Source organism: Theropithecus gelada, chromosome 9 (genome assembly GCF_003255815.1).
Source record: "Theropithecus gelada isolate Dixy chromosome 9, Tgel_1.0, whole genome shotgun sequence".
Taxonomy (NCBI): Eukaryota; Metazoa; Chordata; class Mammalia; order Primates; family Cercopithecidae; genus Theropithecus; species Theropithecus gelada.
In genome coordinates this window covers 124,591,403-124,617,062 of record NC_037677.1, presented here as the reverse complement: position 1 = coordinate 124,617,062, position 25,660 = coordinate 124,591,403, and the positions used below count along the sequence as shown (strand labels likewise).

At 50.2% G+C, this 25,660-nt stretch overlaps 1 protein-coding gene across 7 annotated transcripts in view; it reads right to left on the bottom strand.

Moving 5' to 3' along the window:
- Window positions 1–25,660, bottom strand: part of PTPRE (protein tyrosine phosphatase, receptor type E) — a 180,599-nt gene that overhangs the window by 9,967 nt on the left and 144,972 nt on the right. For 6 of the 7 annotated variants that reach the window (XM_025397040.1, XM_025397038.1, XM_025397039.1 and 3 more), the window contains 12 exons: window positions 21,552–21,642; window positions 16,666–16,742; window positions 15,968–16,004; window positions 14,492–14,589; window positions 11,347–11,466; window positions 9,253–9,416; window positions 7,718–7,853; window positions 7,095–7,244; window positions 6,640–6,733; window positions 5,017–5,093; window positions 3,770–3,904; window positions 396–521 (listed from right to left, as the gene is read on the bottom strand). In XM_025397040.1, coding sequence (XP_025252825.1) covers window positions 396–521; window positions 3,770–3,904; window positions 5,017–5,093; window positions 6,640–6,733; window positions 7,095–7,244; window positions 7,718–7,853; window positions 9,253–9,416; window positions 11,347–11,466; window positions 14,492–14,589; window positions 15,968–16,004; window positions 16,666–16,742; window positions 21,552–21,642 — 1,305 coding nt within the window. The remainder of the gene's footprint in view (window positions 1–395; window positions 522–3,769; window positions 3,905–5,016; window positions 5,094–6,639; window positions 6,734–7,094; window positions 7,245–7,717; window positions 7,854–9,252; window positions 9,417–11,346; window positions 11,467–14,491; window positions 14,590–15,967; window positions 16,005–16,665; window positions 16,743–21,551; window positions 21,643–25,660) is intronic. The other variant, XM_025397044.1, reaches the window with a different exon arrangement.

Below are 25,660 nucleotides of genomic sequence, written 5' to 3'. Positions count from 1 at the left end.
ACCCCGAGTCCTCATTCTTCGCCAAGGAGAGAGGGTGAGCAGAACCAAGGACCCAGTGGAAATGGGGACAATTGGGTGGCTCTGAGAAGGCACCTGGAGGAGAGCCCCAGAGAGGCCCCTGTGGCTTCATTAGTCCCCTTTGTTCCTCCTCCCCCAACTAATGGCTAATGTGATTCTCCTGAGAGATAAATGGGAGGTAGGCAGCCAGGGAGATGAGAATTGTACAGGAGGCCTGCCACTGTCTCTGAAACCCATTGGCCATTCACAGCCGATGGGACTATGTGAAGGAAAAGGACAGGTGCAGGGCCACATTCTGGTTCAATGACAAGCAGAACCAGGAGGGAGGGTGTGGTTCACTAAATTCACAAGGGTTTAAAGAGCTAGTTCAACAATACCTGATTGAAAGTGACCAGGAAGTCTCGTATACTGATGGCTTCTGAAAGGGTATCATTCTTTATCTCTATCGTTATTTCTCCATGAGTAACTGAGCCCTCGGTTGGCCAATACTGGTAGCATTTATCCTTAGGGGATAAAATAAAAATGTAAGTCTTATAATAAATAATTTGCTGCTGGCGATTTTGAGTTTATAATGCAGAATTATTCTCAAACCAGTTAATGTATTTCATCTGACCAAAAAAAAATATGAATATGAATATAAATGCCTTTTAATGCTTGTTGACCCAGGGAACAGAACAGAGTCTAGAAACAGACACACATATATATGAAACCTTAACATATGGCAGAAAGGAGAGATTCTTTAATAAATGGGGCTGGATAAATTGGTTTTCTACCTGGGGAAAATGAAATTGGATCCCTGACTCATACTCTACCAGGGCTGATGTGAGTGTCCCCAGCTCTTCCTAGAACTGAGCAGTGTACACCCTGCACTTCCACGTGTAGTGGCCTTGAACCTTAATAAAAATAAGCCCAGATGGATTAAGGTTTAAGGTGAAAAACAAAACTGTGAAAGTCTTGGAAGAAGAAACATCATTTCACTTTGAGATACACAAGGATTACTAGACAAGAGCCCAAACAGCTAACCAATCATGATGGAACAATTTGAAACATTGGATTACAGTAAAATTCACTTTTCTTCATCAACAAACATCATTAAAAGAGTGAAAAGACAGGCCACAGATTGCAATAAGATGTTTGCAATATATAAAACCAGTAAAGAATTAGTATCAAGATTATGTAAAGAGCTCCTATAAATCAATAAGAAAGGACAAATAACCCCATAGAAAAATCAGTGAAAAGCAGGAACAGGCATTTGACACAAGAGGAAATATGTCATCCACAAATATATGAAGTGATGGGGTTGACCTTGTAGGAATCAGAAAGATGCAAATCAGAGCCACAAAAAGAAAATATTTACACAATAATTACACAACGAACAATATTTTGTTAATTTTCAATTAACAATCATTAGGACACCTTGAGAATACCATACTAGGTATGCAGATGAATGATATCTCTTATACATTGCTGATGTCCACTTTGGAAAGCAATTAGGAATTATCTTGCAAATTCAAACTTTCACATACTCTTCAATGAAGCATTTTGGCTCTTTGATACATCTTAGTCCCAGTGCAGCATAAGACATGTACAAGAATATACAGGTAGGGAGAACAGACAGACACAGGGAGGGGAACAACACACACTGGGGCCAGTTGTGGGGTGGAGGGTGAGGGGAGGGAGAGCCTTAGGACAAATAGCTAATGCATGCAGGGCTGAAAACCTAGATGACGGGCTGACAGGTGCAGCAAACAACCATGCGCATGTATACCTATGTAACAAAACTACACATTCTGCACTTGTATCCAGAACTTAAAGTTTAAAAAAAAGAATGTGCAGGTAGCACTGTTTGTAAAACAATGAAATGAAATCAACTCAAGTGTCCATGACAGGAGAAGGAATACGTGAGCTAATGCAGGACATAGTTTGTGCGGTGGAATATAATGAAATAATGATGACGAATGAACCGCAGCATAAGCATCAACACAGAACAATATCAGAAGCACAGGTTTGAGTGGAAGAAGCAAGTCTCAGAAGACAACATGCTGTAATGATGCTCTTTATATAAAGTTCAAACACAAGTCAAACTCAACAACAGTCTCTGTAGGCATAAATAGATGTGATTTTAAAATTGTTTTTAAAAAGCAAAGAACATATCCACTAGGATGGCTTTAATCAAAAAGACAATCACAATGTTGGTGAGGATGTGGAGAAATTAGAACCTTATGTATTGCTGGTGGGAATGGAAAATGGGGCAGCTACTGTGGAAAACAGCCTGGCAGGTCCTCAAAAATGTTAAACAGTAAGTTTATGACATAGAGTTATGAGATGACCTAGCAATTCCACTCCTAGTATATACACTCCTAGGTATATACCCAAGGGAAATGAAAAAGCATGTCCATACAAAAACTACCACCTGAATGTTCAAGCAGCATTTTTTTTTTTTTTTTTTTTTTTGAGATGGAGTCTCGTTCTGTCACGTAGGCTGGAGTGCAATGGGGTGATCTCAGCTCAATGCAACCTCTGCCTCCCAGGTTCAAGCGACTCTCCCTGCCTCAGCCTCCCAAGAAGCTGGGATTGCAGGTTCCTGCCACCACACCCAGCTACTTTTTGTATTTTTAGTAGAGACAGGGTTTTGCCATGTTGGCCAGGCTGGTCACGAACTCCTGACCTCACGTAATCTGCCCACCTAGGCCTCCCAAAGGGTTGGAATTACAGGTGTGAGCCACCGCACCCAGCCAAGCAGTGTTATTTATAATAGCTCCAAAGTGGAAACAACCTAAATGTCCATCAGCTGATGACTGGATACACAGAATGTAGTATAGCCACACAAGGGAATACTGCTTGTCAATAAAAAAGAATGATTTACTGATTCATGCTACAACATGGATGAACCTTGAAAGCATGATGCTCCGTGAAAGAAGCCAATCACAAAAGACCACATACTGTATGATTCCACTTATAATAATGTCCAGAACAGACAAACCCATAGTCAGGAAGCAGATTAGTGGTTGCCAGGGGCTAGGGAAAGGAAGGAATGAGGAGTGACTGCTAATGGCACAAGGTTTCCTTTTGGGTTGATGAAAATGATCTCAAATTAGATCGTGGTGATGGTTGTACAACTTTGTGAATATACTACAATTCACTGAACTGCACCCTTTAAAAAGATGAATTGCACGAATTATAGGTGAATTATATGACAGTAGAGCTGTTCCTTTTTAGAGCAAAGGAATAAAAACACAAATACACAGCAGTGAGTATGTCTTGGGGGAACACCCAGATAGATGTACATTGTTGGTAAAACCTTGGGTTTACTGTTGGGTGGTGAGTTCACGAGTGTTTATTATGTTAGTAAATAAATGCAATACAAGGCGGCCAGGGGTGGATCTCTGTAAGAAGGAAGAGTTAACTCATTCAATTTACTAGGACAATATCCATTAGGCACACATATCAGTGCCTATGTCTTCGTGTCTTGAAAAAAGCCAATAAATGTCTTTTTCTTCAACGGGTTATAATCTTGGCCAATACCAAATGGCAACATTTCAGGGCAGGCTAAATAACATGTAGGCTAAGAATAAAGGGCAACGGGTAGCTATGGTTAAACCTCACTCCCAAAAAGGGAAAGGGTGAAATGAAACCTTTTTCATTTCCAACCTCTCTCTCTCCCTAGTGGTCCTGGCTTGGTCTCACCCATGTGTTTGCACTGAAGGTGGGTGGGACATTTGTAATGAACGGCGACGGCGGCACCCCTCACCTGCTCTCTCTCCTGCACCTCCGTCAGCATCACGATCGTGTGGGATTTCCATTCCCAGATCATCCTCCAGAAGTCCTCAACCGTGTGTGCCAGTGGCCCCTGGGTGGCGATGAAATAGTCCTTCTGCCGGTAGCCCTTCAAATGGAGGCGCAGAGGTTAACGTCCAGCTTCCTTCCATCCTGGCTCCATTACCCGCTCCCTAAGTTTAGGACAGCCTAAGGCCTAATGAGGAAAACTCTCCCATCTTCCATGGTTGGCACCAGACCCCAGCTGGCACGAGCACTCAGGCACACACCTGACAAGCAGGTCAAGAGGCTCGCTTATCTGAAACCATAACCGTCACCATCAGCCCCTGAGGTCATCAACAAATGGGTATTATGAACTGGTAGTCGCCTGCGGCCATCTGAACAGCACCTGGTGGCTTAGATTCTGACATGTGTCTGTGTGTTTCAGCTAGATCAGCGTGGAGTCCCCTGGATTCTGGCACAATTTTCTCATCTGAAAATGGCAATATTAACATACACTTGGCTGCAATTCCCCCTTTTGCCCTTCTTCTGTGAACTCCGCTGTGCATGAAGACAGCCTCTGTCTGTGGGCCCTGAACACATAATTGTATTGTCCGTGTGAGTACACATTGTAGAAATCACACAAGAGAAAGAGCACAGAGGCAATGGATATATAACTGGTATGTAACAGATATGTAAAAGAAAAATAACTATATATTCAAAGCAGAATGAAAAAAGAGCCAATTACTTAGCAGCGAGTCTATGTCCTTCCATTTCCAAAGTCCACTTTTTTTTTTGAGAAGGAGTCTCGCTCTGTTGCCCAGGCTGGAGTACAGTGGCACGATCTCGGCTCACTGCAACCTCAGCCTCCTGGATTCAAGTAATTCTCCTGCCTCAGCTTCCTGAGTAGCTGGGATTACAGGCACCTGCCACCATGCCCAGCTAATTTTTGTATTTTTAGTAGAGACAGGTTTTGTCAGATTGGCCAGGCTGGTTTCAAACTCCTGACCCCAAGTGATCTGCCTGCCTCAGCTTCCCAAAGTGTTGGGATTACAGGCGTGAGCCATCGTGCCTTGCCACTTTTTTTTTTTTTCTTTTAAGAAAGTAATTCTGCTAACAAAAATGGTTGAGTTTCTGGAAACATGTCAATTCTTTCTCATTGTGAAAACAAGCTCATCAAGTCTGTGTGGTCATGTGTGAAGGCAACATCTGCATAAACACAACCCAGGCCAGCATACTTACATCTATGAAGGATGCGTTGATGTAGTCTGTGTATTCTTGACCCCTTTTCATGGAAAGGATCACTCGGTTGAAGTCATCTGCAAAGCAGTATCTTCCTTTAGTTATTACAAAAAGGGTCCCACCTTGGTAACTTTAATCCGTTGCTACAAGCTTGCAAAATATAGAGCCGATCAATAAAATCACTAGGTAAAGCCAACTCTTGGGAAAGTTTACATTATGAAAGAGGATAATCAAAGTGGCTCAGGGGTATTTTTCTTTTTGAAGGAAAACCCTGAAAACAACCCAATTATCATTTTCATTTTTCAGGAATCGATATAATACATACCAAAATACAAGCACTAAAAATATTGCACTGAAGGAGTAGATGGAATGTGGCTAAGCAAGCAACCTAGGGTGGCCAGCAGGACACCGGGGCTCCAGAAGACCAGGGGCCAGAGTCTGAAGATGGCAGGGCCCCTGGGAGCTCTACTCGCCTACAGTGCTTGGGGAGACTCTGCTGCAGCAGGCCTGCTCACAGCTGTCTCTAGGTGACATTTGTTGAGCTGTGACTCCATCGAGAAGACGTCTATAATGAGACACACCCTCCTCCCAAACGGAGCATCTCCCACCTCCCTCTAGTTCCTCAGATCCCTGTGGAGTCTGTTTTCGGGCCTGGTTTCTCAGGTTTCTCTTTTTCCCACTTGGTGAGCCTCCTGACTCTCCCGCTGCCCACTATGTGTGGCCCTGTCTTCTTGCCAGCTTTGCCTCCTCTCCTCCTGCACCTGCCAGGCCCCCCTTCCCTCTCCCATGACCTGGGCGGCAGACCAGTGTCCTGACTCCACCCTGGGCCCATTTCTTGTCCTCCTCAAGGCCACAGCCTTTTCCTAGATGGTCTCAGCTGAGTTCGCTTGCATGGCCTTGGCCAGGTGGCTCAGGCCCCTCTGTGTAAGGGGGAGGTGGGCCTCTGCCCAGGCTTGGGGAGATAAAGAATGAGACAAGGAATCCTAAGGCACCAAGTCGTGCCTGCAGCAAATCTCCAGCTTCTGTGAAACCCTCGCCTGCAATCCAGCCCCGGCTGCCCTCCCGCACTTGCAAGCTCATGTCCTAAGCGGCTTGCCTGAGACCAGAGCAGGACTGTTTGGGTCAGCTGGTGCTTCACGGGTGTCTTTTCTACCTGACACCTGACACAGCACACAGGAGCCCTTAGCCTGGGGCCAGACGACACCCTGCTTTTTTTTTTTTTTTTTGAGATGGAGTCTTGCTTTGTTGCCCAGGCCAGAGTGCAGTGGCCGGATCTCGGCTCATTGCAAGCTCTGCCTCCCGGGTTCACGCCGTTCTCCTGTCTCAGCCTCTCGAGTAGCTGGGACTACAGGCACCCGCCACCACGTCCGGCTAATTTTTTGTATTTTTAGTAGAGACGGGGTTTCACTGTGTTAGCCAGGATGGTCTCCATCTCCTGACCTCGTGATCCGCCCGCCTCGGCCTCCCAAAGTGCTGGGATTACAGGTGTGAGCTACCGCGCCTGTCCGCACCCTGCTGTTGACCCTGGTGCACAGGGTAAGTGGCGAATGGCTCCTCCGGGATAAAAGCCTCTGGCACCAGCCCGACCCCAGTCCCGCCCCAGCCATGCCACGGGTGCCTTACACGGGATGATCTGGATGACCCTGGCCTTCTTCATGTTTGCCGGCAAGTTGCCCGTCCTCATGTTCTCCTTCATGATCCGGACATTTGTCAATTTCTGCAGCAGAGAAGGACATAATGACACAGTTAAACCTCTGACACTCCTGAGCACATTGCTCAGTCGAGGACTAGCGCTGCTGGCAAGGGCACCTGCTCAAAGGAAACATTGCTCTCCACCCCAGGAAGCCTCCTTAGCACTGGGAAATAGAAACGTGTGCCCGGCAGGGCTGCTGTGAAGCTCTGAAAGCCACCTGATCCGTCTTCCCTCGGAAATCACGGCTCGGATATTGCCCCTGCTTTTTCTGAGGGTCAGTTAAGAGGGAAAGTGATTGAAAGAGGCTTCCTTTAAATGGTCACCTGTTTTCTCCGTGTCCTTGGCTGCTTACACCAGAATGGAAAGGAGGGTCAGCCATACTCACCCTGAACTCCTCCTCCAGCCCGATCTTGTCGAAGTGGGTGGTGGTGCCATGCACGGTCTGCAGGTGCTTCTCCAGGGAGGACACGTCCAGCTCTGTGTCTCCATAGAGGTAGTACTCGAGTAAGGCTTGGTAGATGAACGTGTACTGCATCTGCAGAGAGGCCGGGGTGACCACATCCTCAACGCTGCCCTGCAGCCTTGGCCCGCGTGGAGCTTGGCAGACCAAAGGGGGCGGCTCTCTTCTTTTTCTCTTTTTGCCAACACAAGGAGGTGTGGGGCAAGAGGCAGAGTACCGGCCACGGATAATGACCACTTATGCCCTTGAGTAAGGAGAACGGTAGCAGCAGAGCCTCACATTGGTGAGCATGCCAGGTACTGTGTACATGAGCCATTTGGGGGAGTAGGATTGCCCCATCTCCCATGAGGATACAAGGGAAAGATGAGGATGAGGGAGTCCCCAAGGTCCTACGCATGGGCAGGGAAAGCTATGGGGAGGGAAGCCAGACCAGACCCAGGCTGGTTGCCACGTGCCCATCAGACCCAGGGCCCTGTACGCCTGTGTGGCCAAGGCATCTGGGTTTGCTTTGGGAGGCTAGACCAAGGCAAGAGGAAGGCATGACTCACATCCGTTTGAACCATCTGAGGGCGCTGATTACGGATTCGAGACACAAATTCAAACACATCCACCTTCTGCTCCGCGTGCATCATGGCCATCATGGCATCGATCACAATGAAGGTGCCCGTCCGGCCCACGCCCGCGCTTTGGGGAAAGAGAAAGATGCTGCGTCGTGAGTCACACTCCTCCCAAAGTAAATGACAGGTCCCAAGATGCCTGCGCACCCAGGTCACTCGATGCAACTTTTTTGTTTTGGTTAATTAGGAGCAAAGCCATAGCGAGGCCACCAGAGGGAGCTGCGGTCTCAGTAAAGTGATCTCAGGCCGATCCTCTGATAACCACGAACACTCTACTCAGAGGCACATTAACAGCTGGTGCAGTAAGCCCCGGATTAGGCTGTGCGGAGAATTTTTCTCATTTACTAAACAGTGTCTTCTTCTTATATGTGTGATTGGCATCCTAGATCTGCCCCCTTGGGAGCAGAGGGGACCTCAGATCAACTATGCAACAGCTCTGGGATCCAGCCTCCCCCTCTGTCAAACCGGGCAAACCACGTCCCCTGACTCGGGGCATTAAATGGGGCGGCATCTGTCAGATTACTGTTCTCTGAGCCTGCAGATTCCTCCCAGTATGGGCTACACTGGAGGGGGGGTGGGGTGGGGTCCAGCCTCTGCTTGGCACCAGCAAGGGAGTGTTGCTCAGACTTGGGGAAAGCCCATTCTGCCAGGGTTCCTGGACAGCTTCTCCTGAACAGCTGCATGACAGGTGCAGGGCGCCTGCATCACTGCGTGCAGGTGGCTTTTGTCCCTGGCAGTGCTGTGATACTCAGGATGAATCTGTCTGTAACAGCTGGACACTTAGTATCTAATCAAAGTGATACCCTGGTGAGGCCAATCACTGCCAGGAACAAGTGGGGCTCTCTGTGAACAGGGGGCTGTGGCGTGGCCCTGGCTGTACATTTGAGTAATTTTTCGTGTTGTGCAAAGCCCACCCAGATGCAAGTCACAGGCCTCCAAGGCTGTCCTTCCTATCACAGGCGAGGAAACCGAGGATGAAGTGGCAGCTGGCCAAGGGCAGCCTGGTCCTCGGACCCTGGTCTCCAGGACAGCGTGGTCTGGAGGACTCTGCTGTGGGGGCCAGTCCGAGTCGTGGTGTGCTCTTCCATAAGGACTTGTGCGTTGCTGGGGGGCTTCCTGCAGAAGCCTAGTTTCCCTGGTTTCCATCGTGGTTCCCAGAGGTGACTTGGGATTCCCAGGAAGAGGTGAGGGCGGCCAAGAAGAACCGCCCAGAACTCCATTCCCACCATCAACCGGAGCCCCTTGGCTTTGGTGGGTTTTATCGGCTGGGATGAAGAGGGAGCTCTCTGAGCGTTCTCCTGTAGGGTTCTTGGGGCCTCGCTCAGTCACTGACATTTGTGTTCACATCAGCCCTGCCCAAACCTCTGCCCACCCTGATATTGGTCCCCTGGCATTGCCCATATGAGGGTGAGTCCTCCCACTGTGGCCTGCCCTTGAGGGTCCCGCCCCGTGGCCCCCCAGCGTACCTACAGTGGACCACGATGGGTCCAGCGTGCACGGGGTTGAGCGTCTTTACTTTCTTGAGGAACTTCAGCATCCCAATGGGGGTAAAAGGCACTCCGAAGTCGGGCCAGCTGGTGAAGTGCAGCTGTGAGACCAGCCTGGGAGCTTTGCAGCCGTCGGGGAGCTGCTGCGGGGGACATGGGGAGATGAGAGTGGGTACAACAATCCCCCCCCCGACTTCCCCAGCATCTCATTCTGAGGATGCGGTGGGCTCCCCTGTGCTGGGGCTGCATGGGGGAGGGGCCCATGTACAGGGGGCCTGCCTGAGCGAGACAGCCTGGCCCTCACCCCTGCCAACTCGGAACACGTGCTGGTTTTGGGGCCACAGGGCAGGGCCCGAAGCAACCGTCCATGCCCAGGTCAGGGAGGGCCCAAGCAGCCAGACTCATCCCCAAAGCTGGTCTGCGTGCTCACAGACCCCCGTGCAAGTGGGCGGTCATGGTCCATTTCACCTGGACAGTCCCACCCCATGCCTGTGGTGCTGAGTAATCACCAACAGCACATCCTTCCTCGTGCAAATCTGTCTTACATTTGGGAGGACAGACAATGCAGTCGGCCTGCTCTCTGGAGACTCCCAGACTTGCCCTCAGAGGCTGTCTCAGCTTTCGGACCCAGAGACCATGAGTTTAATTCTCTCGCCTAGATCACGGAAGGTGATACACAGTGTATTTGGAAGTAGATACGTGTGCATGTGTGTGCACATATGCATGTGTATGTGTGCACGTGTGCATGTGTGTAGGTTTATGCATGTGCACACGTGTGAATGTGTGTGTACACATGTATGCATGTTTACGTGCATGTGTGTGAATGTGCATGCATGTGTGCACTCATGTGCATGTATGTGTGTGTGTGCACATGTGTGAATGTGTGCATGTGTGCTTGTGTGAACATGGGTGGATGTATGTGTGTGTGTGAATTTGTGTGAATGTGCGTGTATGTGTGTGGGTGTCTGTGTGTGCACGTGTGAATGTGTGCATATGTGCAGCTGTGTGCACGTATGTGTGTGAGTGCATGTGTGCACGTGTGTGCGTGTGAAAATGTGTGTTGGTGAATGTGTGTACATGTGTGAATGTGTGTGCATGTGTGCACGTGTGCATGTGTGATGTGTGTGGGTGTGTGTGCACTTGTGTGAATGTGTGCATGTGTGTGGGGTGTATGTGTGTACATGTGATTGTGTGTGACTGTGTGCATGTGTACAATTCTGTGTGTGTGGGTGTATGTGTGTGCATGTGCATACCTGTGTGTGGGTATGTGTGCATGTGTGCATGTGCATGCCTGTGTATGGGTGTGCATGTGTGCATATGTGTGCCTGTGTGTGGGTGTGTGTGCATGTGTACATATGTGTGCCCGTGTGTGGGAGTTTGTGTGTACGTGTGTGCATGTGCATGCCTGTGTGCACATTTCTGGGAGAGATGTGAGCAGGGATAGAATGAGAATGATCAGCTCATCCTTTTCCTTTTTTGCTGTGGTTTCTTGGAATCTTAGACACTTATTTTGTGACCTAATTATGCCAATCACTCTATCTTTAAATCCTGACAAAATGGTCTTCTGCCTTTTCTCTATGGTTTTAAACTTTCTTCTACATCTTGATTTCATCTGCTTTGTATACAGATATTTTTACTGATCTCTCTCTTAAACCCTTTGGGGTAGTGGAACTAGCAGGATCCAAGTGTGGGAAATAACGAGGACATTTCAGACATAATTCGAAACGTGTTAGAAAAAACCCCGCCCCCCAGTTCCAGTGTGTGAAATGTCACTGTGCTACTGAGGAGGACCCCAGACCCCTCCAATGACTGCTCTTCTTCCTGGAGAGGTCCAGAGGAGTCGCTGGGAATTAGGAGCCCCCAGCACTGCCTGCAGACCCTTGTGCACCGGCCTCTGGTGTCTTGGCCCACTTGCACGTCTGCCCAGCACGGCCTGGCCACTGCACCCTCTGAGCCAGGGCCGCGACAGTGCCGGGGTGGGAGCAAAGCACTTCGTAAATACAGAAGGGTGTTAACACTGGGCATCATGCTGAGAATGATCTTTCTGGAAGGTCAGCAACTAGAGACGCTTACTGGCTGTATACAGAACTTCCGGATGGTGTAGTCGACCAAAACCACGCAGTCCTCCACGCACACCCGGATGTTTCCATAGGTCCAGCAGCCTTGGTCGGGCCAGTACTGATGGCACTTTTCCTGCACGGAACAATTTAATAGAAGCAAATAGATCTGTGGGTGCAATGCATCATGACATCCCTCCACCCAACCACAGAAGACCTCACACACACCAGCTGGAGTCACACAGCTCCCACAGCTGAGAAACAGCAAGTTCACGTGTGTCCACCTCATGAATGGGGAAACTGAGGCTGCATGACTGGTGAAAGGCAGCCTTGAGACTATGGCTAGGACACCCCAAGGCTTTCTGATGTAGACACCAACAATGTTTCATTTCTTCATTCATTCACGAATCCCACACATTTTATTAACTGACCATCAACCAGTCATGCTGAGCCTGTAACCTTCAGAGCTGGGTACCTAACTCCAAATGACCCTCAGGCCAGAGGGCAAGGATAGTGCTTCCCCAGGCATTTCCCACTGGATTCAGCAATTTGTGTTTTTCCTGCTCAGTTCACTAAGGACAAAGTTAATTTGCACCACTGCCAGTCTGCCGCTCAAGAGTGATGAACCTGTGATTGGCCTAATGATCTTCCTTTTTCTCTAGCAGGGACGAGGCTGCCGTGGAGTCTGCAGAAGAGGGTGCATTGCTACAGACAGGCCCATTTCTTTACCTTCCCAACCTCTGAAGCAAGAATGACTCAAAATACACGTTTCAGGAGCCCTTTCATTTTGCAGCACCGCCCGCAGCACCTGCCCGGTGGTGTCCTCCATCAGCGGACTTCACAAGGGTGCATTGCTACAGACAGGCCCATTTCTTTACCCCAAACTCTGAAGCAAGAATGACCCAAAATACACGTTCCAGCAGCCCTTTCATTTTGCGGCACCGTGTGCAGCACCTGCCCGTTGGCATCCCCCATCAGCGTGGACTTCACGAGTGAATGAGGACCCACCTCAAGGGGGAAAAGATCTACTTCATCTGCCAGATAAACATCTCTGGAATGGAACAAGCCTGCCAATCATCGGAGAGCATGTGCAGGGAGTGGCCCCTGAGCAGCACAGCTCATGGTCAAGACTCAGGATTAACAATCTTATGAAACAAACAGCATCTGGTATTTAGTAGAGAGCAGCATCGTGTTATGACGGCCACGGACAACTTCCCCCTCCCTACTCCTGGCTCCGGGCAGGGCTGCGGGTCACAGGGCATCTCTGATGCAGCCCAGGGGAACTGCAAATGCCTACAGGTCCCGGTTTGGGTAAGTCTTGGCCCTATGGGGAGCCCTGGGGACCCTCCTGAGCTTCTCATCTTGGAAGGCTCTCCGGTAGGAACTGAGAACGTGTCTCAGCCTCTCAAGGGCTCAGTGTTGGTGGCTGGTTTTATACCCCCTCCCTCTGCCTCCCTCCCACCCGATCATGAGATGCCAGGGCAGCTGTGTTTTGCAATGCAGAGCCCGGGATGTGGAAGCCAAGGAAACCACAACAGAAGTGTGAGCAATTAAGAAAAAGGGAACTCTATTGAGAAATGATTTCATCTGAGTTGGTGAGAATCAGGATGCAGCAGCAGCCCAGCACTGAGTCACAGGAGTGGAAAAATCCAGTAGGAGGCTATGGAGGAAGATGGAGAGAAAATGCCAGTGACATTTTCAGCAGAATGACTGAAAGGGGGAGGCAGGGGCGTCCTTGAGCCCCACTGCTTCTGTGCTGGTCTCATGCTTGGAGCACCAGCCCCAGGAAGATCCTATGAGCCACAGGTCACAGGGAGACTCCTGGAGGAGGGTCAGCCTCCTTTTCCCTCGCGTGCGTGTCCTCCTCCATGGCCGCTACAGCGCAGGCAGGGTGAAGAGCCCTGTGCTGGGAATCCCCTACTTCCCTCTGTCACTCTTCCCCATGACAAAGGATGACAGAGGCAAGATTTGCAAGGGCAAAGGGGTGGCCCTCCGCAGCCGTGTTTCAGCTCCCCCGAGAGCAGAATGAAAGCCCCCACCCTATTCCTGACCAGAAACGGTGGCTGGAGGCTGCTTCCTGTGTTTTGGGTGGCAATTAGTAAGCTGGCACTGTGGGGACCAGAGCACCTCCCAGCCTGCCCTTCCTGTGGGCGTCTGCCACCCATCTTCTGCCCCAGCTGAGTTCCCTACGGCCTGGCAGTCCCATCTAAAAATGGCAGCCCTTCCCCACAGTCCTCGCTACGATGCCTGGGAACTGCTGGGGCCCGGCCAGCGGATGACTGAGGAGCTCAGGACACAGCAGGCCCTGAGCGGGGCTGGGCAGGACACATGGCTGCCGCTGAACTGAGCCTTCAAGCCAGAACACACCGGAAGCACAGCCTCCTAATTGTCGCCCCACCTGTGGCAAGTGTCCCTCCGGCTCCCAGTTCTTCTTTCATTCTGGAGAGTGAGCTCACTGCCTATGGCATGGCTCCCTGCCTGTCACTCAACACCCGCCCCCCGCCACAGGCTTCCCACAGCCCCCACTTCTCAGCCCTGAATTTGAGCCCCCATTCCTTGCACCTGGGACAGAGCTGGCCCAGCACAGCAGATGCTAATGAGTACTTGTTACATTAGGAAACGAATCAGTTCAACTTTTCTTCTTTGTCAATGATTCAAATTCTTATAATGTACATGCATCCTTTTTTGAATTAGAAACAGCTAATTAAATATATTTGGATGACAAATCAACATTTCTTCAATATACCATGTTTTTCAAATGCATTTCTCTAGTCTGGATAATAAGCGTGAAATCATGTTCATTTCTAGTCTGAGGTCTGCCGCATGACATGCTCAACATCCTAAAATTCTAACTTCTAAGATTCATGTCTCCCACCAGGCAGGCAGAGCCTGGGGCCGGCCGGGGGCCACTCTCACTTGGGAAAAAAAGGAAACTCTTGCGTCATCGTGTTATCACAGATTAGATAACAGTGAGATGCTGGGGAGACAGGGGATTTGTTTCGTGATGAAAATGCTGTCAGCCACTGCATGTGTTTGGGTGCTCTCTGCAGTGATAGTGGGAGGAAGGGAGGGAAGTAGGAAGAGGAAGTGGTAAGAGCATCCCCAGCCCGGCAGCAGCAGCTGAAAGGAAGTGATACCGGGGTCAGATGCCTGGAACTCACCTCTTTCCTTTCTTTCAAGTTCGTTAACATGACGATGGTCGCAGACTTTTGCTCCCAGACCATTCTCCAGAAGTCATTAACCGTTTCCTGTTTGGGGCCTGTGTGTAGAGGACAATTCCGAAGTCAAAAGGCATGAAGGGAAGTCGCTTTGGGGTCCCAGCCCCGGCACCCTGGCCATTGGCCCCTGGATAGCTGTTCACTCCCTTCTCAGGCTTGTTGGGGACACACACGTCATGCCCTGAAGTGTTCCAGAACCGGTAGGGGCTGCCTGTCCTGCCACTCACCCACTCCAGCTAGGAACTCCTCAGTGGGCAAGATAATTGGGCCCAGGTTGAGTTATGACATTCACAGGTAAGAAGCAGGGTTCAGAGGAGGGCTGGGTCCACAGCCAAGTGTGGGAGAGCTGGTGAAAGCCTTGGGAGAGGCAGAGATTGGCTGGCCTCCCGCTGCATTCCCAGTCCCCTCCTTTTTGTCAAAATCTTACTCTCAGCATGGTGCTGTTCAATACGATATGAGCTAAAGTCCCTCGGGAAGGGATCTGACCAACAGACAAAGTGTCACTAGGAGAAAGTCCTCTGCCCCTGTCCACTTCCTGTCTGAGCTGTGGCTATTTCGCAGCCCCGAGCTAAGCGCTTCATGCTGAGGGGGATGGGCCAGGAGATAAGGAAGCCCCTGGCCCTGCTGCTGTCCCACTCTGGCCTGGCTCCCTGTGGGTGTCTGCTGGCAAGAGAGAAACACATGCTTTCATCTGTTTCAGCCAGGATCGTCAGGTTTCCTGGGGTTTCCAGCTGGGCACATTCCTGATGTCCTCTGCATGTGCACATGCGTGTCCTTTTTTCTTAGAGATTCTGCATTTCTAACAACTTCCCAGGTGATTTTGACACACGGTGAATTTCGGAGCTCATTGCCCTAAAGACTCCTGGCCTAAGAGTGAGGAAGTCTGAGGAATCTGGTTTCAGCTCCACTGATACCTAACTGCATGTGCACCAGGTCCTGCAGATGACAACCTCTGCTGGAACGGAGTGATGCGGGATTCAGTACTCAACACACAAGGGAGAGCCAGCCCTGTGCAAGGCGAAGGGCATGTTTTCACGGCTGAAGTATCTTCTTGGTTATGGCCTTGATCTGAAAAGCTACTCACCCTACTACCCACCCCCAAACTTTGGGGCCATGTAGGGCTCAGCCAGCTGAGAGAAATTCAAGGTTACCTGATGCAAGTATTAACATGCTGGAATGGCAGCCGGGGCCACTGCATGCCCTGTGTTCACACCGTATAGGTGTGGGAATAAGTGTGTGTTTCTCTGACTGTCTACACATATCCGTTGTGTGAATGGATATTTAACGTGTCTGTTAGGTGTAAACACGTGCACAAAAATCCAATGTAAGTCCTTGGTCTTGTTGGCCTACAGACAAGGAAATAAGAGCTATTCACATCATTTTACCAAAAATACGTTCAGAAACTAATAAAAAGCTTACCTTGAGCTGCTATGAATTTATTCTTCTCTTTGTAACCCTAGAAAAAATAACATCAGATTTATATTTTTTCAGAATTATCTTTGCTGAAAGGATTTGTTGTTGCTGTTAGAAAAGCAATGCATATTCACCATGGAAAATTTGCAAAACACAGGAAAATGTTAAGAAGAAAAGAAAACTCACCAGCAATTCCAGAAATAACAAATCCTATTTCATACGTCCCCTCTCTAGTCTGTTTTTCTGCAAAACCTTTCCCAGACTCACACACAAGTAGAGAGATGCAGACATTCTGTCCTCTAATTGGGTGAACATGTACGATTTATTTTATGTTGTATTTTTAATGAGAATTTTATAATTTATATTAAATGATCTCTTAAAGATCAATACAAATGGAGTTCTAGTAATCCACTGCACATGGTTTTACCACAATCTGTTTAACTGCCCATGCTTCCTGTTCTATTTGGTCAGGAATATACATAATGCTGCAACGAACATCCTCTGTGCTTATCGCTGTCACTCGAAGTCAAATTCCCAGATGCTGATGCTAGCTTGTAAAGCATGGGCAGTTCTGTGCCCTTTGTGCTTGTGGCCAAACTGCCCAGAAAGGTTGTGACAATTTACACTCCTGGCACCAGACAAGAGAGTGCTCACTGGTCATGCCTCAGCTGGGCTAGGGGAATAGGAAACCTCTGCCCACTTACATCTATGTAGGAAGCATTGATGTAGTCCGAACAGGGAGTTCCATCCACTTGGCTCAGAATCACCCTAGAATGGTCATCTGGAAAAAACCCAAACAAAGCCAAGATATTAGGACCAGGAATCACAGTGCTGTCTCTTCATCTGCAGTGTCAGCTCCTGGGAAGGGGAAAAGTAGCTTCACGGCCACACCGGGGGTGGCAGAGATGTTCTTCCTCAACGTTCCCATGGAGACCACTGGTGTCCCGAGAGAGAATGCACCTGCTTTGGTGAACACGGACTGTCTCAGCTGTGGGATGCCGACAAGGGTAGGATTTCAGTCCCCAGGACGGAGGCCGCTGGGTCATTACATAGACAAGAACAGCAGAATGTGCTGGGCCCCTGCAGTGCAAGGGCTGTATTTTATGAACCGTGCACTGGGCCCCAGCATTGCCAAGAGTGGGGCTCTTAAAAGAGCCCCAGGACAGAAGAACTGGGTCCACTCTCTAAGGCTTCCCAGGGAAGTGAGCACCAGCCCCATGAGGACAAGTAGATGTGGGGGTCTAGGATCGGGGACTCTAACCCTCAGTCCCACCACCAGAGTCTGCCCCAGGGCTGGAAGGCGAGCGCACAGTGAGGAGTGCCTGGTAGATCCAGCCTGTTGCACAAGCGGTTTTCTGGGGTGGAAGGCTGACCGTGGAGTGCTGTGTGTGGGGTGTGTGTGCACGTCTGGATGTTTGTGGTGTGACTGGTGTAGTGTGTGAGCCTGATGTGTGTGGTGTATATACTGGTGCAAGCATGTGTGTTGTGAGTTTGTGGTATCTGTATGTAAGTGTGGCATGTGCTGTGTGTATTTTTGTGGTATGAGTGGTGTAGCGTGTGTATGATGTGTGTGTGGTGTATACTTTGGTATAAGTGTGTTGTATGTGGTGTGTAGTGTGTGGTATAGTGTGTGTGGTATGTGTGTAGTGAGTGTGGTGTGTGTGTGGTGTGCATGTGGGTGTGTATGTGTGGTGTGCATGGTGTATGTGTGTAGTGTGTGTGTAGTGTGTGTGCTGTGTGAATGTCTGCATGTGGTTTTGGTGTGTATGTGTAGTGTGTGTGTTGTGTATGTGTGTAGTGTGTGGTATGTGTGTGGTGTGTATGTGTGTGGTGTGTGTGTGGTGTATTTGTAGTGTGTGGTGTGCATGTGTGTAGTGTGTAGTGTATTTGTGTGTAGTGTGTGGTGTGTGTGGAGTGTGTATGTTTGGTGTGTGGAGTGTGTATGTTTGGTGTGTGTAGTGTGTGTGTACAATGTATGTGTGTGTGTAGTGTGTGTACACACACATCAGGGCTCCATCATGACTTTTGTGGGTCGCAGTCACTTCTGCCTTCCCAGCTTCCTCCATAGAACTATCAAGAAGGTTATCTTAGGACTGGGTTGGTCGCTAGTGAAAAGACGCACTCCAGAATGGGTTTTGCATATTTTGTACGTGATCTGAAGAGAAATGAAGACGTTTTCATGGGCCTCTAAAAGTGCTGTGGGCCTGGCCCTGCTCTTCCTGTGACCTTTCCCAGGAACGTCCGGCTGGGCCAGGCTGGGACAAGGCCTGTTCTGAGGACGTTTATGCTGCACTGGCCACAGAGTCTGGCACGTGGTAGAAGCTTAGAGCCTCCTTCCTCAGTGTTGAGTAACTCTAGGTCCTCTCCCTGCTTTCTCTGCTTAGTCCTCGATCAGGGTGGGTTGTGTTTGTGGCGTTTGTGTGTGTTTGTGGCGTTTGTGATGCGGAGCCGGGTGGCCCCCAGGTCATGCCTTGTCTGTCTCACCTTCACCTGGAAGGCTGCCGGGTGGGCCACAGGCTAGTGGCCTGGGACCCCCGATGGCTGAGCCAGCTCCGTCTGGCTCCCTGCAGAGAAAGGGCAGGTACCGCTCTCAGAGACAGCCATAGCCCACACAGGGTGGCCAGGGAGTCAGACCCCAAACTTACAGTCCTGCAGACCTCACCGTGAGACCCTCCTGCTCAGGGAGTGGCAATGCCCAGGCAGAAATAGCTCTGCTGAACACATTACACTAGTTGAAAATAATTTGGAATGGTTTATGCTTTGAGAACAGCTATAGAAAAGCACAGGGTAAAATATAGCCTTCTGCTTAGATTTAGAATCTTGCAGTTTCTAAGAGCTTCCTGTCTTTTTATTCTAAAAAGTCACACTTCACATTCAAAACATTAGTTCCTAAAATTATCAGCTGTTGGCACTTTTCCAGAAAAGAGGCCTCGCTTGCCATCAGCCACAGTCTTTCTATAGGCAGAAGTCAAGCCTGCCTGACATGCAAAGCACCTTGACTTCTGACCCCAGAGCTCCCCAGGGCCACAGGCCTGCCCAGAGCCAAGGGCCATGTTAGGACTCTGTTGAAAGATTGGGAAAGACAGGGAAGGTGCCAGGGGCTGGGGAAGTTGGGTCCCTTCTCCCCTCTCCCCCCAGGTGACTCTCAGTCCCACCCTAAGTGATACTAGGGGATGTCACCCTGGGGGCGGATGAGCAGCCCCGAGAGCTCTCTGCCCGATGTCCCTTCAGCCTTAAGTCTTCCTGATAGCTAATGCCAGATGCCACCCCATTAATCCTTGCCAGGCCACAGCGTCTCCATGCCACTGTTCTGTAAACCCATCTTTCCACCTGTGTGAAACACGGCAGAGTCCCCCAGCCCCAGGAGGCTGCCTGGGCCCTGGGGTTCCCATGGTGTGGTGCTCCTGCCAGGAGCAGGGGAAAGATCTTACGGGGGAAGCTAGAAAAACCCATTCTGAATCTGACTACGATTTCAGGCTTGGAGGAAACGCTAACTGACTCCCGTAGCACAACCTAGAGAACGCGGCTCAGAGAAGACTTGAGAATGTGGCTCAGAGAAGACTTGCAGTGGGTGGGCCGGGCCTCTCCCAGGTGGGGGACTCCTAGGTGAGGTCCCTGCTCTGCCCTGGGCCATCACACCTTGAGGAGGGGACTGGGTGTACGTAAAGCCCACACTTGGCCATGATTCTGCTTCCATGGAGGTGCCAAATAAACAGTCTTAATTAACAATATGATGTTACCTTTAAGGGATGAAGGTTTACTGATTGAGAGAAATGAGGAATTCAGGAATGTGCTTAGCACTGAGCGGTTTCTTAACACGTATGGCTGGCAAATCAAGGCACAACTTAAAACCACTCAATTAAGGTAATAAATTAAGCATTGATACTAATTTCTAAATATCCTACATTTGACACAAATTATTCTAAAGATCTCAGACCTCCTCCCGCCACAGCCTTCTTTTCCTTTGAGCTGCTCAAGCCATGTAAGTTGCCTCCCCTCTTTCCGTGATATCTTCCACCCATTGGCAACACATCCCGTGCAGGATCTAGCCATGGTCTGAGCCACTGTCAAGGCCTCCTGACCCATCTTTCTGGTGTTGCCTCGGCCACCTGTACACATGTGTTGACTGAAAGACTAGTTGACGGATTTCTCCCAGTTTTCATTGGATCGTGGGTTCACAATGGGTTTTGTAAAAACCACATGCCAATCCTATGCATGTAAAATGAGACAGAGTTATTTCTAAAAAGTGCACAGTTTGGACAGACCACAGATCGGATAGACCGTAGCTGCTCTGACATACGGAGCAGGTGAAGTCAATTCTAGTCCGAAAAATGCAGCAGTGAGCAGCCTTCCGGGGCCCACATGGGCTGCCTTCCTCCATCCCACCGAGGCCCTGGCAGGGTGGGGTGACTCCCTCTGTGGACCAGGGGGAGGCCGCAGGTTCAGGATTTAGACCTGAACTTAGTGGAGCCCTTTGAGGATGCCATTTTGTTAGCCTCATGGGCAAAGCAGACGATGGGAGGGGCCCAGGTGGGGTGAAGGATCCCGAACTGCACCCCCCAACCCCCGCCGCTGGGCCAGCTCTTTTTTTTTTTTTTTTTGAGATGGAGTTTTGCTCTTGTTCCCCAGGCTGGAGTGCAATGGCGTGATCTTGGCTCATGGGAACCTCTGCCTCCTGGGTTCAAGAGATTCTCCTGCCTCAGCCTCCCAAGTAACTGGAATTGCAGGCATCCACCACTATCCCCGGCTAATTTTTTGTATTTTTAGTAGAGATGGGGTTTTACCATCTTGGCCAGGCTGGTCTTGAACTCCTGACCTCAGGAGATCCACCTGCCTCGGCCTCCCAGAGTGCTAAGATTACAGGCATGAGCCACAGCACCTGGCCCAGGCCAGCTCTTACAAAGGCGGCTCAGAACCTACAGGGTTTGTCTTGGCACCAAGACAGGCTGTGAAAGCTGCCCCCAGGTCACCGAGACACGCCCCCGCACACATCTATCTGCTCCCTGGCCCTGCCACCTTCTGGCACCCATGCTTCCCGGCCCATGCCCACTTGTACTGTTGGGGTTAAATCAGGTCGATTCAGAGCGTTCCTACAAAGCTGCGGCCCACCTACAAGTTTCATATTCTGTCATTTTTGTCCTTGGTCCAGGACCCCAGACAACTCTAGGGATTTGCAGTTTGTGGCCACAAGCACTGAGTCTGAGGGAAGGGAGTTGCCCAGGGCCACTTGCAGGCCTAGACTGGGTGCCAGGCCTGAGTTCCATAGGAGAGGCCCTGCCAGCTGGCACCCATGGCCACGAAACAGCACCTTACCTGCTGGGCCCCAAGCAGCCCAGGTCTCAACAGTAAGCACAGGCTTGGCAGCCAGACCCACCAGCAACCAAGGTGCCCAGGACCTGTGCGGGGAGATGCCACCTAGAGAGGAACATTCTGGAGTCCTAGGTGCAAACGCTGAGCAGTTAGACAGATTTGGGGCCTCAATCTTTGGCCTCTGAGCACAGGAATGGCCCGCAGTCATGGGGAGCTGCAAGGTAAAGCTGAGTTTAGTGCAAACACCATCGATCATGCAAAACATAAAATAAAATCTTACTGGGAAGGATGTTGGGATATCTGTTTTTTTCTCTGTTTTCTTCTTTATTTGCCAGTTCAAAAGTTCCTTGTATGTGTCCAGATGGCAATGACTGGAAGAAAATGTAGCATTAGTATGAAATGTGATGGTTTCAAGCACCATGCTCATGTCAGTTTCCCTACTGAGCACGGGAATTGCGAAAACATGTGGAGCAAACTACCTGCTGTCCATAGTCCGTCTCTGCCTCAGACCTTGTACCACGCACGGGGCAGAGAATGAAGGAGACACAGACCCTGGCTTTCCCCAGGGTGCTCTCTCTTGTGGGGTGAACAGCGGTGTGGTCAAAGTGACGGTCTCATCAGCCAGACCCTACGCTGCATGAAGGTGGAGACTTGCCTTTGCATTTCCATGGTATCTCAGGGCCCACAGGCCCAGGCCTAGAGCAGGTGCCTGTGATTTGGTAAGAACTGACTGCGACAGAGCTGTGAACTGGGAGATGGGGGAGCAAGGACAGGCACGCAGGGGATTTACAGTGGGATGCTGTGACTTTGGGGCTGAAGGATGAATAGAGTGGTTCTGGGAGGCGAGGGGTGGGAAACAGCCTTAGATACAGTCCTGATCTTGCTTAAGACTCCAGGCGTGCTCTGTGGACCAGTGGCATGGGCACGCCTGGGAGGGTGCTTTTTAGAAATGCAGACTCTCTGGCCGCACCCCAGACCCACAGAATCAGCATGAATATTACCATGATCCCCAGGGCTTCAGTGCACACATCTTTGGGAAGCACTACCCTAACAACTCCTTTGTCCCAGTCAGGGAAGTCAGGTGTGAAAGGAATGCCGCCGGGCCCCTATCCCCTCTGAGCAACATAGCTAAGTGTGAACTCTAGTGGCCTGAATTCTAGTTCTTTCTGCCGCCTGGAGCCGCCACCTCTGATTCCTGGTCACCTCCAGCTGTCTTGCATCTGCTTGCTGCTCAGGTGAGCTCCCCACAATGCACAGTGTGAAGATCCTCTTGAAGCCCTGAGTCCTGTGCTTTGACATTACACCCAACCAGTGGCTGGACCCGGGGCCACTGGGATTCCAGTAACATGTATCAATATGCATCGAGCGCCTCAGTGTGCCAGGTACGGTGGAAGGAGCTGGGTCATCTGCCCCAGCCTTCGCAACTCACCTACTATTAGGTGATACTAGGATGGTCCCCGTTTTGTGGGTGAGGAAACTGAAAGCCAAAGCGAGGTGTTGTAGATTTGCCCAGGGTCACCCAGCGAGCAAGGGGCAGGAGCCTGGAGCAGCGCCCAGACCACCAGGAGGATGCTCACTTCTTCAAATGTGGGAGAATGTGAGGGGTCTGCTGCAACCACCCAGGAGAGCGGAGCAGGCCTCACTGTGTAGCTTTGGATCTAAGTCATGCAGGCCTGGGCTTGCTCACAACGCGGGGCAGGGCCTGACCTGCCGCCCACAGGTGTCCCGAGCCTTCCTCTCCCGAGGGCAGGAAGCTTCTCCAATTGCAGACTCAGATCTGACCAGCCGGTGCCCATGGTGGGGCACCATAGGCCACCCTCTTGCCTCTGCTTTGGAGCCACCAAACCCCATGGCCACAGGATGAGGCCCTTCTAGGCCATGGGGTTTGTTGGTCCCAAAGCAGAGGCAAGAGGGTGGCTTATGTGGAGGGACCTGCCTGGCGGCACTGTGGCAAGGGTGATGGGTGGTTCTCGGCCTCATCCCCAGCCACAGCACCTACGCCGCCTGTAGTTCCTGATTCTTCATCAGAGCCATCTTCATACTGACCTTCTCGACCTAATCTAAGCCTGACATCTGTGGTAAAATTCTAAAGCCTTCTCTTTTTCTACCCGCGAAAGCTTTTTTTGGCCCCAGCACTGAAAATACACAGGAGGCGTGATACCGGATGGTGTGTACATGATACTGTGCATTTGTCAAAACCCACAGCACGCACAACACACAAACCCTGACGTGTGGACTCCTGCTAGTAACAACAGTGCAGTGTTGGTTCATCAGTTGCAGCAGTTGAAGCACACGAACGCAGGAAGCTAATCATAGGAGAAACTGCTCGCAGGGGAGGAAGGGGGCATATGGGAACTCTGTACTTTCTGTGCAATTACTCTGTACAGCTAAAACTGCTCTAAAATAAAGTCTGTGAAAAGATAAATTAGGCCCGGTGTGGTGGCTCACACCTGTAATCCCAGCACTCTGGAAGTTGAGGAGGGCAGATCACCTGACGTCAGGAGTTCAAGACCAGCCTGGCCAACATGGTGAAACCCCGTCTCTACTAAAAATACAAAAATTAGCTGGGCGTGGTGGTGGGCGCCTGTAGTCTCAGCTACTTGGGAGGCTGAGGCAGGAAAATCGCTTGAACCTGGGAGGCAGAGATTGCCGTGAGCCAATCTCTGTACGGACCCCAATACCAAATCCTTTTCATCCCCACCAAGTTTGCCCGCACTTTGAATTGGTAATGCACACATGTCAAAACTCAACTGGATCGGCCACTTTGAGACTCCTGTGTCTCCCTTTAGTGTCTCCCTTTCATGACTTTGGGGAGAGGAGTTCAGATCAGAGGGCAAGAGAAAAGAAAGATGGGGTTGGGAGCACGTCCCTCTTAGGACCCGAGGGAGAGCTGGCCATGGCAGGCTCCAGTGCTCTCAGAGGACGGGTGCTGCATGAACATGGTCTCAGGACATGGCCAGCCCTTCACTGGACAGATGAGGAAAAAGCACAGCCCGGGCAACACAGTGGGACTCCATCCCTACAAAAAATAAGTAAAAAGCCAGTGGGCATGGTGGCACATGCCTATAGTCCCAGCTACTTGGGAGGCTGAGGTGGGAAGATCACTTGAGCTGGGAGGTTGAGGCTGCAGTGAGCTGTGATCAGGCCCCTGCACTCCAGCCTGGGAGACACAGTGAGACCCCATCTCAAACAAACAAACGAAACAATGACAAAAAAGCAGCTCCCCCAGGGTTCCCCAGACACAGGATCAGGCTCCGTGATCCTGACTTCGGGTCCAGTGTTCTTCCCCTCCACCGCGTCTCTACCCTGCCTGTCACTGAGCAGAGGGACTCCAATGTTCAGCCAAGGGCCTCACAGTGGCAGAAGAGCATGAGGGACTTCCTCTGGGTGCAAAATTTAATGGGGTGCCCCCAAAATTCCAAAACCAGGGGAAATTATATTCAAATGCAATATTTTTAAAAGTCCAAATCAAGGCACAAAATCTATGATGAACAAAATATGAAAGTTTTAACTAATGGCAGGGTGAGTAGCTGTGTGGTGACAAGCCATATGTATCAGGGCCCAGGGCAACAGGGAAAAACCGTCAGCCCAAGCCTATCTTCCTTTATGGTCATGCTGTTTTCTTCACCAGGGGCTGCCTGCATCCATTTTGACATTTTATTTGTTACCTTTCCTGTGTTACCTTTCCTGATACTTTTGATATTTTAAGTGTTGTGTTAAAATATCATTTATCCCACTACTGAGCTTTTGGTGCTGCCTTAAATTTTGTGCCTGGGGTGAATGTCTCACCTACCCCACCCTATTCCCGGACTCCCTCCCTGGGAGTGGCCCCCACTTTTGAGCTGGTTCTGACTCAGACACCCCCATCAGCAAGCCCAGCCCCTGCCACTTGGGGAAACAAAAGTGCAAGGGGAAACAGGATAAGAAGGGTGGGGAAGGGGATCTGCTAGCTGAAAACTTGGATAGTTATTTTGAAAATGAGAAGGTCTGTTGTCAGGCTGAGAGATTGCAACACAATAGTGCTTGAAGCTGTCTTTCAATATGACCTAATTTCTCCAAAAATGGGGACACATTTGGAAACAATAAAAAGGAAGCGAGATAAAGGCAGAGGAGTCTTGTGCTAAAAAAAAACAAGCAATGTACAGTTTACATGTGCCACCACCTTCCCATGCCTTCACACGTTGCTTCTGGGTTAAGTCCCATGTCTGCAGCAGAGTTCATGCCATCTTCAGATATAACAACTGCACAACACTTGTTCACAATATCCATCGTCTCAGCCTCCCATTCCAACTTCAAGGTAAATAAGACAGGCCTATCTCCATTGCCCCTTCCTAGGTGGTGGAAGACAACTTCAAGGAGATTAACTGATGTGCCAGGGCCAGCATGCAA